This window comes from Eptatretus burgeri, chromosome 4, assembly GCF_056783735.1.
Source record: "Eptatretus burgeri isolate ZD-2024b chromosome 4, Ebu_testis_v1, whole genome shotgun sequence".
In the NCBI taxonomy this organism is placed as follows: Eukaryota; Metazoa; Chordata; class Myxini; order Myxiniformes; family Myxinidae; genus Eptatretus; species Eptatretus burgeri.
This window is the reverse complement of record NC_140964.1, coordinates 63,191,735-63,205,444: the sequence shown is the minus strand read 5'-3', so window position 1 is coordinate 63,205,444 and position 13,710 is coordinate 63,191,735. Positions and strand designations below refer to the sequence as shown.

General features: G+C 44.6%; 1 protein-coding gene and 1 long non-coding RNA gene across 20 annotated transcripts in view; one reads left to right on the top strand and one right to left on the bottom strand.

Moving 5' to 3' along the window:
- The window catches only part of LOC147028201 (supervillin-like), a 196,012-nt gene that overhangs the window by 67,933 nt on the left and 114,369 nt on the right, over window positions 1-13,710 (bottom strand). For 15 of the 18 annotated variants that reach the window (XR_015057460.1, XM_085878374.1, XM_085878372.1 and 12 more), the window contains 7 exons: window positions 11,706-11,852; window positions 11,220-11,251; window positions 10,268-10,329; window positions 9,474-9,640; window positions 8,712-8,934; window positions 6,390-6,558; window positions 687-801 (listed from right to left, as the gene is read on the bottom strand). Coding sequence is in view for 17 of the 18 variants with exons in the window: in XM_085878374.1 (XP_085734500.1) it covers window positions 687-801; window positions 6,390-6,558; window positions 8,712-8,934; window positions 9,474-9,640; window positions 10,268-10,329; window positions 11,220-11,251; window positions 11,706-11,852 (915 nt within the window). In the remaining variant the exon portion in view is untranslated. The remainder of the gene's footprint in view (window positions 1-686; window positions 802-6,389; window positions 6,559-8,711; window positions 8,935-9,473; window positions 9,641-10,267; window positions 10,330-11,219; window positions 11,252-11,705; window positions 11,853-13,710) is intronic. The other 3 variants (XM_085878370.1, XM_085878371.1, XM_085878383.1) reach the window with 1 other exon arrangement.
- The window catches only part of LOC147028202 (uncharacterized), a 34,071-nt gene continuing 32,099 nt past the window's right edge, over window positions 11,739-13,710 (top strand). For both annotated transcript variants that reach the window (XR_015057462.1, XR_015057461.1), the window contains exon 1: window positions 11,739-11,872. This is a non-coding gene — a long non-coding RNA (uncharacterized LOC147028202). The remainder of the gene's footprint in view (window positions 11,873-13,710) is intronic.

The window sequence follows — 13,710 nt, the reverse complement described above, 5'->3', positions numbered from 1 at the left end:
TTGATCATTAATTTTACTTTCTTTGAATTTGCTGCTAAATACAGGAGGTTCACCTATCTACACTCTCATTGTTAAAGTTTCAGGATTTTTAGCTCTTCCATGAGCCGAGATTTCTGTATGCAATTTATCTTCATATAAGAAAGATATATACATGTTTGATCGAATTGGGATCTATTTATTACAAAGTAAGATTAAAACCTCCTTTGAATGAGATTAATAAACCAGCTGTATCATCTTTGTATTTTCCCCACACAGCATCCCCAGTGGACTATATCGAAGAGACACCAACATCACACTTCTCTTCTGGTTACAGTGACCTTGCTGTGTGGGTAATGACAGTCAAAATAGGGCACAGAGAATGCTTATCATATGTCATGTAACAGAATGTGCAAAATAAATGGGAAAACTTCAATGGAGACAAAAAGAAAGAGAAACCACAAATGTTGGATGTTGGAAAGCGGTGGTCACAGATAATTTGGTTTCCAAGGAGACAAAGTTGTTGATACAAAAGACAGATAGTGTAATGGAGCTAAGAATACAGAGTTATGGAGCAAAGTGAAAGGACACAGTTACATTTTACCTGTTAAAACCAAGGTGGAGTTATGCAAAGTCACCACAACACTGATGTTCCTGACGCATTACATTTCATCACAAGGATGTAAAAAGAATATACACAGGATTCTTACGTTGAGGCTGCTTGCCGGCTGGGTTCCAGCAAGGTTGGGACAGCGACGAGGGTTGCCCCTCCATTCCTGCTCACCGTGAATGGAAGCTGTCTGTTCACTGAGCTTTGCACATCACCTGCACATCATAATGTCTTCATGTCAATCCCTCAACTTAACGGCAGTATGACGATGGTGGAAGGACCATATCGATATTTATGGATGGAAGAATGGAATTGCGGGAAATAATAGGAGAGATATGTGAGAAAAGAGAGGATGGGAGAGAAAAGAAGAGGAGGGTTAATAATTGAGAAGATGTAAAAGAGCATGGGGATTGGGGTCCAAATTTGTCGCTTTTTGGGAATTATTGCGATATTGCCCCAAGAAGGGTTGTTGTTCTTCTTTCAGCTGCTCCCATTAGGGGTCGCCACTGCGGATCATCCGTTATGATCCGCATACTGATTTGGCACAGGTTTTACGCAGAATGCCCTTCCTGACGCAACAGGGATAAGGATTGGGTTTCGCCATGATTCCGGGCTGCCCTACACCCTCTCATAGCGCGGCCCAGCGCAGAGCTCCCGTCCTCAAGCGATCCTCCAACCCAAGCCTCCGAGTAGCCAGATTACATGCGCACACCACTATGCCCGTTATTACCCCAAGAAGGGATGGGTTAGGAATGAAACTGCTTGGGTTTATTTCATCAATACACAGCTGCAACACAAGGAGGATAAAATTAAACGTGCTAATATAAAATGAAGACACTTCATCACCAAATATTTGGAAACCCTCACCAAACACATCCGTTAGCTTAGCAAAGGCAGGATAGCAATGTTTGTGGTGACCTCACCACTGAGCTGTCTATTCTGGGTTCGGCATGGATGGTGTCACACTCAAATAAAAACAACTGTTGAGCTGATGTAGTGCTGGCAGTGTTGCTGAATCCTCCAGATGGGAACCTAAAAGCCAGCTATCTTACAGTATCTGCATTTTGGTTGCTGACATTAAAGATTCACCGTATCATTTGAAAACAGTACACCACTGCTTGTCAGTACTCTCTGGCTGAACTCCCTGCTTGGGGTTAGCTGTCTGGTTAGCAACAGGTACAGTTGGTGGGAGAACTGTAGCATGGATATTACACGAGCATGGTGGCCCAAACATCCTCCTACTGCCTTAAGTTTTCATATACTTGCAAAACAAAACAGTTCACTGAGTCACCAATGGTGTTAATGGTAATGAACGAGAATTTTTTTGTTTTCCTAAGAAACTGATCAAAGGGAATGTTACAGCTAATACCAAACATCTGAAATGGGATTGATATTATATGCAGATATTGCTGCAGCAATGGCATTTGATGCCATGCTCTGGAAACCAATTGTGAACCACACCAATTTGTGGAATGCGGTGATATCGTTTTGAAAGTAGGTGTTACTATTAGGTAGTGGTGGAGCAGAAGATGCATGCATTTATGTTAGAATAATGCCCTATGAGTCAACCATGTCCTGTGGTCATCCATTTCAACCTCGATCCAATTGATTGATAATTTATCTGATGCCATCAACTGTAGTGACATAACGTTGGCCATTGCTTCCCCAGTCTTTTTCATTGTGCCTGGTGTTGGCTTAATGGTTAGGGTGGTGGGCTTTGGATCCTAGGGTCCTGAGTTCAAATCCCATTCTGCTGGTGAATTAATACCAGGTGGGGTTGATTCTGCCTGTCATCCTTCTGAGGTTGTCAAAATGAGTGCCAGCATGCTGGTATACTGTGTCGGAGTGGCGACCCATCCAGGTTGTGTCCAATAACCAAGGAGACAGCTGAAGCAGCACCAATGCTCTGCACAGAGTATGGTCCCAATCTCCTCTCCTCTTTTGCATTATCTTCACTGCCAGGCCTCAACTAACAAGGCCTTGCAAAAACAAAAGCCTCCTTTCAAAATTAGTCCAATTCTTTCTCTTTTATATTCTAACAACCTGCTATCGGTGTTACTTATCCCCTTCATCCCCTCCCCCCAACCCCCTGAATATAAACCAGTAACCATGATGTCCAACTGGGTCTAACTCCCACATTAATATCAACAACTGGTGGAACAAATTTTCACATCAATTCGTTTCCTTTTCCTTCATTACCTACGCCACCAAAGGTGGACAGAGATTTTGTTTTCACCTCTGTCTGTCTTTGTCTGTGAGCAGGATATCTCAAAATGTTGTCAATAGATTTGGACAAAACTTGGTGGACAGGTTGGGTGTGTGACAAGGACGAAATTATTCAATATTGGTGAACATCCGAATCTGGATACGATAATTTTTTAAGTGATTCATCATCATTGAGAGATGAGGCCAAAACAGATATATAGCATGATATTTCAAAAAGTTGTGGACCAGTTATTACAAAACGAGGTGGATGAGTTGGCGAGGTGACAAAAACAAGCCAATTCAGTTTTGCTTAAGGTCCAGACACAGATGCAGCCAATCAGTGGATACAAAACGTAAACTATTCAGCCTGGCAGAGGTATGTGCTCTACCGAGTGCCGTTCTAGTTCGTATTGCCGTAAAGAGGATGCGAGACTATTGCAATGCATGTGTGTGTGTGTGTGTGTGTGTGTGTGTGTGTGTGTGTGTGTGTGTGTGTGTGTGTGTGTGTGTGTGTGTGTGTGTGTGTGTGTGTGTGTGTGTGTGTGTGTGTGTGTGTGCGCGTGCATCGATATATTTTTGCTTTAAAAATGTTTTTTTTCTGCAACTGCTTGTCTGATTGATGCAAAACTTTAAACATAGGAGGGACCCCCCCACCCCCCCCCCCCCCGCAATGGAGAATATATTAGTGCTATCATTGATGTCATAGGTCACATGGTATGGCAGCTATATTGTATTAAAGGAAAACAATTTGGACATCATTTCCTCCGAAACCGCTCAACGAAAAAAATTGAAACTTGCCACATGTCATCAACTCCCGATGGAGTCTATACAAGGTGACACTGATGACATCATTGGTGAAATAGTTTTCCAGCCATAATTGGTTGAATTGAAATCTTTTTCCAAAAACTCTGAAACTTTGTATCTGAACTATAACCACTGTGAGTGAAGAATAAAATGTATGACATTCATAACCCGTGCCAAGAAACTACGTGACATAATAGGATGCATGGATGATCGGGGTAAATGGGTCGTAATAGTAGCGTGTTCAGTTAACAATGACATTTTGGTTCAGAATGAACTCACAAGGTGAGACGATGTGCTCTACGAGTGCCGTTCTAGTTCGCCTATGCATTTAGCCATATGGTTTTATTTTGAAGCTTTCGTAACTTTTGGAATGACAAAAATGATTTGACCAATTCAAAACTTCTGAAGGTAGGAATTGTATCAAATAGCACGATTAGGGAGATAACACTGAACAACAAATTTCAAAATTTTTTTTTTACTGGAGATGTGTAAAGTGATTAAGACTAATTTGGGTACGCTGATTTCAAAAATCATAACCGTTTTGCTGTATCACGTCAGGATTTTCAGGAACAGAAATATTCCCATTGCCTAGAAGTCAGGATTTCAATGAAATTTACATATGTCTTTAACATGTCTATTTCGTACAATTGTTGTTAACTTGTGTTATATTTCTTTCTTTCAGATAAAGATGAGTAGGCGTTCCTGTACCAATCATCCTGACAACTTCTGTTATGTCTGTGGTCGGTATACCAAAAAAGATCAACAGCGAAGTATATCTACAGCAGTGAAAATGAAGGCCACCTACTTTCACTACTTCGGGTGTAAGGTGGGGGACCAAGAACAGAGCTGGGCACCACACATCTGCTGCACAAGGTGTCACACAACCTTGACTCAGTGGTTGGTGGGCAAGCGCGCGAGCATGCCATTTGCGGTGCCCATGATATGGCGTGAGCCGCAGAATCATCATGATGATTGTTATTTCTGCTGCACAAGCATCGCCGGCTTCAACAAGAAGAATAAAGGTCACATCAAGTACGCTGACTGCGTCTCTGCTCGTAAACCTGTGCCTCATGATGACGAGAACCCCGTTCCAACACCTCCAGCTGATCAGAACATAGCTGTAAGCAGTGGTGAAGAGGATGGTGATGATGAACCTTTTGAACCCGACACTCAAGAATCACACCTTCTGAACCAGGGAGACTTAAATGATCTTGTAAGAGATCTCTCGCTGTCAAAGGCGAAGGCAGAGCTGCTTGGATCAAGGCTGCAGCAGTGGAATCTACTTGAACCTAACACCAAGATATCCTTGTTCAGAGCACGTCACAGAGACATGGCTGAGTTCTTTGAGATGGAAGACACGATGACATTCTGCAGTGACATCAACGGTCTGTTGAAAGAACTTGGGTGTGATCACGATCCTGCAGACTGGCGCCTCTTCATCGACTCGGGGAAGAACAGCTTGAAGGCTGTTTTGCTCCACAATGGCAACGAGAAACCATCAGTCCCACTGGCTCACGCGTTCGGCATGACAGAGACCTATGAGACTATGCGGCAGCTGCTTGATTCCATCAAGTACAATGACTTCAACTGGCACATCTGCGGAGACTTGAAAGTGGTGGCGCTGTTGTTAGGGCTGCAGTCAGGCTACACGAAATACATGTGCTTCCTTTGTCTCTGGGATAGCAGAGACGACAAGAATCACTGGACGAAGAAAGATTGGGAAGAGCGAAAAGAGCATGTACCTGGTCGACACAACGTGAAGCATGTCGCCCTTGTCGACCCAGCCAAGGTTTTCCTTCCATCACTCCACATAAAGCTCGGCTTGATGAAAAGTTTTGTACGGGCAATGGATCTGAATGGGCGTGGGTTTTTATACCTCAAGGAAAAGTTTGGCAACACCTTGTCGGAGGCCAAGATCAAGGCTGGTGTCTTTGTTGGACCGCAAATCCGACAGATTATGAAGGACGAAACTTTTCCGACAACTCTAAACCCCAAAGAGCTGGCAGCGTGGAGGAGCTTCAAAGCTGTGACGGACAACTTCTTGGGGAACGAGCGCGCGGACAACTATGAAGAAATAGTGCAGCAGCTGCTGGAGTCCTTCAGGAAACTTGGCTCCAGGATGTCCCTGAAAATCCATTTCCTACACCAGCACCTGAACTTCTTCCCTGACAACTTGGGAGCAGTCTCGGACGAGCACGGCGAGCGATTCCACCAAGAGATTTCACTCATGGAGACGCGTTACCAAGGGCGGCACAACCCGAACATGATGGGCGATTTCTGCTGGTTCCTGCATCGTGAAACTGACACAGAGCAGCACAAACGCAAAGCCAAATGCCTAAAGCATTTTTAATTACATTCTAGTGGAGTTTTTCTGTAATTTCTATAATTTTGAAGCATTCATGATGAAATAAATGAATAAATGAATTTTTGTAAATTTCATTGAAATCCTGACTTCTAGGCAATGGGAATATTTCTGTTCCTGAAAATCCTGACGTGATACAGCAAAACGGTTATGATTTTTGAAATCAGCGTACCCAAATTAGTCTAAATCACTTTACACATCTCCAGTAAAAATTTTTTGTTGTTCAGTGTAATCGATTATTTAAAAGAGAACTTTAAATAAAATGAAGATATAATAATGCAATGACAATTAATCGATCAATAAACCAAGATCTTTAAGATTTTTTTCATCGTTGTCATATCATTTCACACAGCATAAGCCTTTGATAAGCACAGACCGATTCAAGCAATTATCAAGAGGTAGATTGAATGTGATGTGAAAACACCTTTATACCTGACAAGCAAGTGGTCTGTATGGATTTGTAGCTCGAAAACGATTGTTGAGTGCTGGCGGTCACCTGGGCACCAATTAGGGGGTGTTGACTTGTCCATGCGGCAGGTTTAATTGCTGAACTGCCAGCTTCAGATGCACGAGTGTTGCTGTGATCCAAATTGGGAGACAACTGCAAAGGAGGAAAGCAAACAATCTGAAAGCTTGTAACCTTTTTTGTAACCTTGTAACCTTGAAAGCTTTTTGGTTTCAGACCAGGTCACTCTACCCTGGATATGCTGCTACTGCTCTCCCATCAATGGATGGAGGTCCTCAATGCCAGGCAGGAAATCCGAGCCGTATCCCTGGACATATCACGTGCTTTTGACACAGTCTGGCACCCTGCCCTACTCACCAAACTCTCTTCCCATGGTATTCAAGGCCATCTCCACTCATGGCTCGCAGACTTCCTCTCCTGTCGCAGTCAACGTGTGGCCCTAAATGGAGTTCTTTCATCCCCTCTTCCTGTGCAGGCTGGAGTTCCTCAAGGTAGCGTTCTGGGCCCTGTTCTTTTTCTGGTTTTCATCAATGATCTCTCGGACTCTCTGGAAAATCCTCTATTTCTCTTTGCCGATGACTCCACCCTCTGCCGTACCATCTGTCATCCCTCAGACCGGCAAGCAGCAGCTTCTTCGCTCACTGCAGATCTGGATAAAATCACAAACTGGTCCAACACGTGGAACATGTCTTTCAATCCAGACAAATCTCACACTCTCACTATGTCTCTTCGAAAGGACCGTTTAGAAAACCCCCCATCCACTTTCTCAACAATCCTCTGGAAGAAGTCTTTTCTTTCAAGCTTCTGGGTCTCACTATCTGCCATGACCTTTCCTGGGAAAGTCACATTTCCAACCTTGCCTCAAAAGCCAGTCGCCGACTGGGAATCCTCCGTCGTGCCAAGTCCTTCCTCGGCCCTCTTGAGCTCCTGACCACTTACAAAGCTTTTGTCCGTAGCCTGATGGAGTACTGCTCTCCCCTCTGGGCTGGTGCTCCTGCCTCCCACCTTTCTCGACTTCACGCTGTCGAAACCAGGGCTTTTAAGATCATTGGCATCTCCCGCAATGAAGCTGAGTCTTTGGGCCTCTCACTCAATCACCGCAGGTTGGTCGGTGGTCTTTCTGTCTTCTACCGACTCCTCTCCAGCCTTGCCCCCTCTGCTCTCTCTGCTATTTGTCCCAAGCACATTTCCACAGGGCGCTCAAGGGCCGCCAACAACCCACTTCTGGTAAAACTACCAAAATCACGAATCACTGCTCATCTTCACTCTTTCATTCCTCTTTTTTCCCGCCTTTGGAATAAACTTCCTCACTCTATTCTTTCCCATTCTTCCCTCCAGGCTTTCAAAACAGCTGTTCACCACCACCTCTTATCTTCCCCCATCCAAGTCCTCGATCTTTTCTACCCCGATAATCCACCCAAGCCCACTTCCTTCAATTCTCCTGCTTTCCTTCCTGAAAGTCCCTGTAATGTCCATCTTCTCCTCGCCATGTTCCCCGTCCCATCCCCATCCCTCTCCCTTCCACAGTTCACCTGTGTCTGTTCCCCAATGATTTGTCCCTTCCACTCCCGCCCCTCTTGTCTCATGCCTCCTTGCTGTGAGTTGTGTGTTAGCTCTCATACGAGCCTCGACCAAGGTATACAAAAAAAAAAAAAAAAAAAAAAAAAAAAAAAACCTGAAAAATCCCTGTACCCCTTTACCTTCAATCCCATAGTCCTTTCCATCCACTCCCCACTCCTCGATCTCTTATATCATCCACCCTTCTCTTTCTTTTCTCAAATATAATTTTTTTGGCAACTCAGCTCCCCCTACCATGATGCAAAACCCACACACGACTAGGTAAGGAATTAATAAATGGCTCCAGGCAGAAGAGCATACATACTACCTGTAAGCAGAATGATAAATAAATAAGATTTCCAACAGTTTCTCATAAGTTGTCCGTTTCCACTTGGAAATTCATAAAAGCGTTTAATTCCAGTCAATATTCGATGCAGGTAGGAAATAAAAGCCAACACCGCTCACGAGATGTATCATACCAGGATGACAGCACATTTGGAATAATCTTTATATCTTGGTGCATCTTCTGCCCTTTCTAGGAATATAGAGCTCTGGTAATAATGATAAAAAAAAATTAAATGAATAAACCAGCACAGAATTAAAATTTTTTTGAAGTTTCTCTGCGGAGGAAAACAATTGTTAAGAATTATAGCAATTTTGCTCCTTCCCCTTTTAGTTTACATAACGTCGAGTAGCATTACAAATTTTCCAGCACACGTCACGTGCCTCACCACATCGGCCATTAACGGCTGTGTCTGAAACCGCTGGGAAGAGCGCCGGATACGTTGCTCAGGAGCAACTCCAGACGAGATGGCCTGACCGAGCCGCGTGAACAAGGCCATCTTCTCGACAAGGCTCAACCGGGAATTGTCCGGCTCCTCATTGGTGTCCTGTTCCATATGGACCGACGGCTCTCTGTTGGAAGTTGTTTCCATTTTGAGTGCGACCGGAGCCCTGAAAAACGTATCGCAACAAACGTCAATATCAACGATGAAGAAATATCAGCCAAATGCGAGCGGGAACTTTGAGAATCCAGTTGGGAGTTGTCCTGGAAATCTTCGCTCTTTGATGAGATGGCTTGTGCCATCACTCTGCTCTTACAATGGAGTAATTTTTAGCATTTAATTGCTTTGGCTTTTGGGGGTAGCTGTTGGAATCGCTTAAGTCCTATCTGACATAGCACAGGATTCTCACGACAAGTCAAGGACATTTGATTTCAAAGGCGAGAATAAATTCTGGAGAGAGCACAACTCCATCAGGTTTGTGGGAATTGTCCACCGAGCAACCGTGGGAATGCAATTCAAACCAATGGGGACAATGTAACAATTATTTACCCACGACACCACCGAGCCTCTCTACCTTGTATTCTCCAATCTAGCAAAATGCATTAGAAGATTTGTCATGAGCCGACTACTACCCTTTCACCTAAAGCAAGCTGCTGCCTCATATCAAACCAGCACTGTACAGAGCCACGCTGTAGAGCAGTACTGTACCTGCATGTGGTTGGTGAATGTAGCACCTTACTGGATTTGTGAGGAGGACATTCCTGGCTCACATCACGGCTCCGAGATGGGCCGGAACGTTGATGCCAAGCCAACGAGGCGGGCTGCCTTTGTGTGTTACTCGGGGATGCGGCCTTTTTTGGAACCGGCCCCATCGCCTGCACAAAAACACAACCATCCCTGGCCAAGAACTCCACGAAAGGCTTGTTTCTGTGCTGACTGTTCAAGTGTTGTGCCACCGCCATGAGGTTTCGGCTAATGGAAATGGTTACTGAGCAGGATCTTTTTGCCAGGATGAGTTGGTTTTGTAACCGTTAGGCATGGATTACCAGAGATATGCTGCATTGTAAGTTACTGCAGTTACATCACGTTCATCTAATTGCATGTCATCCATGGCCACCATTACTAATCCTCAAAATAACAACAAACCGATTATCATGAACCCAAAAAGGTACGTCCTCTCTGGGTCTGCACCCCTACCATTACCACAGTGAAAAGGTGTGTCTGAGAAAATGATTTACAAAGCAATTGCATGGAGGCCAATCAGTGTCTGCAACACAATCACAAGAGCAATGAAGACCGGTGGTACAATTTCAACATGGTGTACAATGCCCCAAAGCTGATGCAAAGCATTATGTTACATCAACAACAATTCATATGTGGTAAAAATTATTTGCTTCCCTCTGAGATTTCAATGAGGCCACTCTGTGACGAATGCATCAGTTCAACAGGTTTAGCAAGTTCCTACAATTGCCCGAGAATAGAGTAAACTTCACTTACTGTACCTGAAACAGCGAAAGCTTCGCAGCCATGCTCATTCGTGCCTTCTCGTCAGTTTTGTCGCCCCCTAAGCAAAACCATTGTTGTTATGCGAAAAGATGACGTCACCATTGAATAATTCAGCAACACTTATGGAGATGCAACTCTGAAAGCCAGATCCTCAACAAGGGGCTATCTATATATTGCATACATGTCTGGGGAAGGGGACAGAGGAAAGCATGGTGGATTTATTGCTGAAAAATAAACTTGAGAAAAGGAAGAGAAAGGAGGATTGGATAAAGTAAAAGGAGAGTCAGGAGTAGAGAAGAGTGAGTCTAGGAGGAGATAAGAGGAGGAGGTGGGAGAAGGGGATAAGAGGAGGTGGGAGGAGGAGGTGTAATTAGAGAGGAGGGGAGGGAGAAGGAAGAGATAAGAGGACAATGTGGAGGTGGAGATAAGAGGAGAAGGAGGTGGGAGAAGGGGATAAGAGGAGGTGGGAGGAGGGAATTGGAATAGGAGATAAGATGAGGAGGAGGTGTAATTAGAGAGGAGGGGAGGGAGAAGGAAGAGATGAGAGGAGGACGATGTGGAGGTGGAGATAAGAGGAGGAGATAGGAGCAGAAGATAAGAGGATGAGGAGGTGGAAGAGAAGGGATAAGGGGACGAAGAGGAGGGAAAGGGAAGGAGGAAGAGGAGGGAAGGGAGGGGTGAGACAGGAGGTGGGAGGGGTGAGGAAGTATGGAGGGGGTGAGGAAGGGGGAGGGAGGGGTGAGGAAGGAGGAGGGGAGGGGAGAGGAAGGAGCAGGGAGGGAGAGGAAGGAGAGGAAAGGAAGGGGATGAAAGGGAAGGGGGGAGTGTATGCCAAGTTTAAGGGGAGTGCTGGGAGTAGGGGGGTTCACAAGTTACACCCTTTAAGTGTGCACAAAATAAAGAGTGCTAGTAATGCAATAAAAAGTTTTGGATAGTAAAGTTAATTACCTTCCATTATTTCTGTAGTATTTGCTCGTTTCCTGCGAAAAGAGGAAGATTTTCCATGGCTTTTAAATTTTAACAAAACTCATGGCCAAAATTATTGAATACAAGTTGGAAAATGCACAGGAAGGAAGATGTTAGGGGCAAGAGAGGATGGGAGGGGACTAGGGTGTTTGAAGGAAGAAAGTTTGGGAGATCAGAGTAATGGGGTACGGGGAGGAGGGGAGGAGGGGAGGAGGGGAGGAGGGGAGGAGGGGAGGAGGGGAGGAGGGGAGGCACATGTAATGTAGTGCATAAAGAAAGTTTGGGAAGAGAAGAGGGTGGTGGAGGTTTGCATACATTCTGCCTTATTTGCATAGGTAACAAGCATACAGCCTCTAAGAGGTGAAAGTGTTCAAAGAATAAAGATGTCATACAATGAAAGATTCATTAATCCCACCAGACACCCTACGATAAGCCACACAGTGGTACAGTATATGGAAGGGATCTCACAGCGGTTGGGACGATGTGCTCGCGACACCTTGCTGGGACGCAGAGTACAAGGTTTGCTGTCGTTCTGTGCTGGTGATCGGCTGTGTGTGGAAACGCTCATTTAACCTTCGGTTTTCTCCATTCCTGGAACGTCCCTCATGGCTACTGCTGCGGAGGATACAGAAACTGTGAGCATATGGCTTGTGTTGGCAAGAACAGAATCACAGTGGAAACTGGGCAGGCAATGCGTTAGGTGGACACATATCACGGAGATAGAACAAAAAAGGGTGTTTGGACAATGAGCGTAACACAAGCTAAACAAATGAGTCAGTTTCAACATCAGCGAGGCATTTGTGGACCTCCTGCTTATGGTTGTGAAACAGGGCCATGCAGCACAGGGATGTTTAAATGTGATTTGCCGAAACATCACACTTAAGTGACGGGTCGCCCAATAAGCAATGTGTCATGCTTCTAGTCCAGGAGCAAGGAACATGCCGGATGGTCATCCATCAACACCCCATGCAGCTTAAGTCTGCTTTGATATTTTGGTAGAAGAGACCCTGTGGAGCACTTCTAAATAGATGGAGCTACACACTACTATGTAAGCAAGGGGGTCGGGTACGACGTCCGCCAAATAAATAAGGGTAATACAAGTGTGAATATCTTTGTACAGACTCAACCAATTCTCAATAAGGAGATGTCTATGTATTCATACTGGGAAGGCAATGGCAAACCACCCAGTATAACCCTCACCAAGAAACTGCTTCGGCAGCACCAATGCTCTGAAAAGAGTTGGTATGCGTGGTACATCAATATCAAAAAATGTATTCATGTTACAAAGCTGTATCCGAATTTGTACAGTGTTAAGTTACTTATTGTAATATAATGCCACTGGAGATGAAAATGTCACGCAATGCTTAGTTTTTGAAGTATTCAGCTGGGCCGCCTCCCAAGTACACACTCCCCGGTGAACATGCAAGATCGAGGACTACAGTGCCTTCAAAATGTATTCACACCCCTCAACTTTTGTCACATTTTGTTGTGTTACAACCTGAATTTAAAATGGCTTAAGTTTAAATTTTTTGTCACCGATCCACACAAAATACCCCATAATGACGAAGTGAAAACATGCTTTTAGAAATTAAAGAAATTAAATTAAAATGAAAAACTGAAATGTCTTGCATCAATCAATAAGTATTCAAACCCTTTGAGTCAATACTGTGTGAAAGCACTTTTGGAAGAGTTTACAGCTTCGAGTCTTCTTGGGGATGTCTGTATCAGCTTTGCACATTTGGATTTGGGGTTTTCCTCCCATTCTTCCTTGCAGATTTGCTCAAGCTCTGTCAAGTTGGATGAGGAGTGTCGGTGAACAGCAATCTTCAAGTCTTTCCACAGATTCTCAATGGGATTCAAGGCTGGGCTTTGGCTGGGACACTCAAAGACTTTCACCTTCTTGTTCTGAAACCATTCCAGTGTTGCTTTGGATGTATGTTTGGGATGATAGTCCTCTTGGAACAAATCTTCACCACAGTCGAAGGTGTTTTGCACTCTGAAGCAGGTTCTCCTCAATGATTTGCCTGTATTTGGCTCCTTCATTGTTCCCTCTACTCTTACAAGTCTCCCAGTCCTTGCCGCTGAAAAGCATCCCCCATAGCATGATGCCGCCACCACCATGCTTCATGGTAGGAATGGTGTTAGATGGGTGATGAGCTGCACTCAGTTTCCGTCAGACGTAGCGCTTTGCATTCAGGCCAAAGGGTTCAATTTTTGTCTCATCAGCCCACAGAATATTTGGCTTTATGCTCTCAGAGTCTTTCACGTGCCTTTTTGCAAACTTCAGGCATGCTGTCATTGTGTTTTTCTCAGGAGTGGCTTTTTTGCAAACTTCAGGCGTCCTGTCATGTGCCTTTTCTCAGGAGTAGCTTCTGTCTGGCCACCCTCCGATAAAGCCGAGATTTGTGAAGTGCTACAGAGATTGTTGTCCTTCCGGCAGGTTCTCCCATCTCAGCCAAGGAACTCTGTAGTT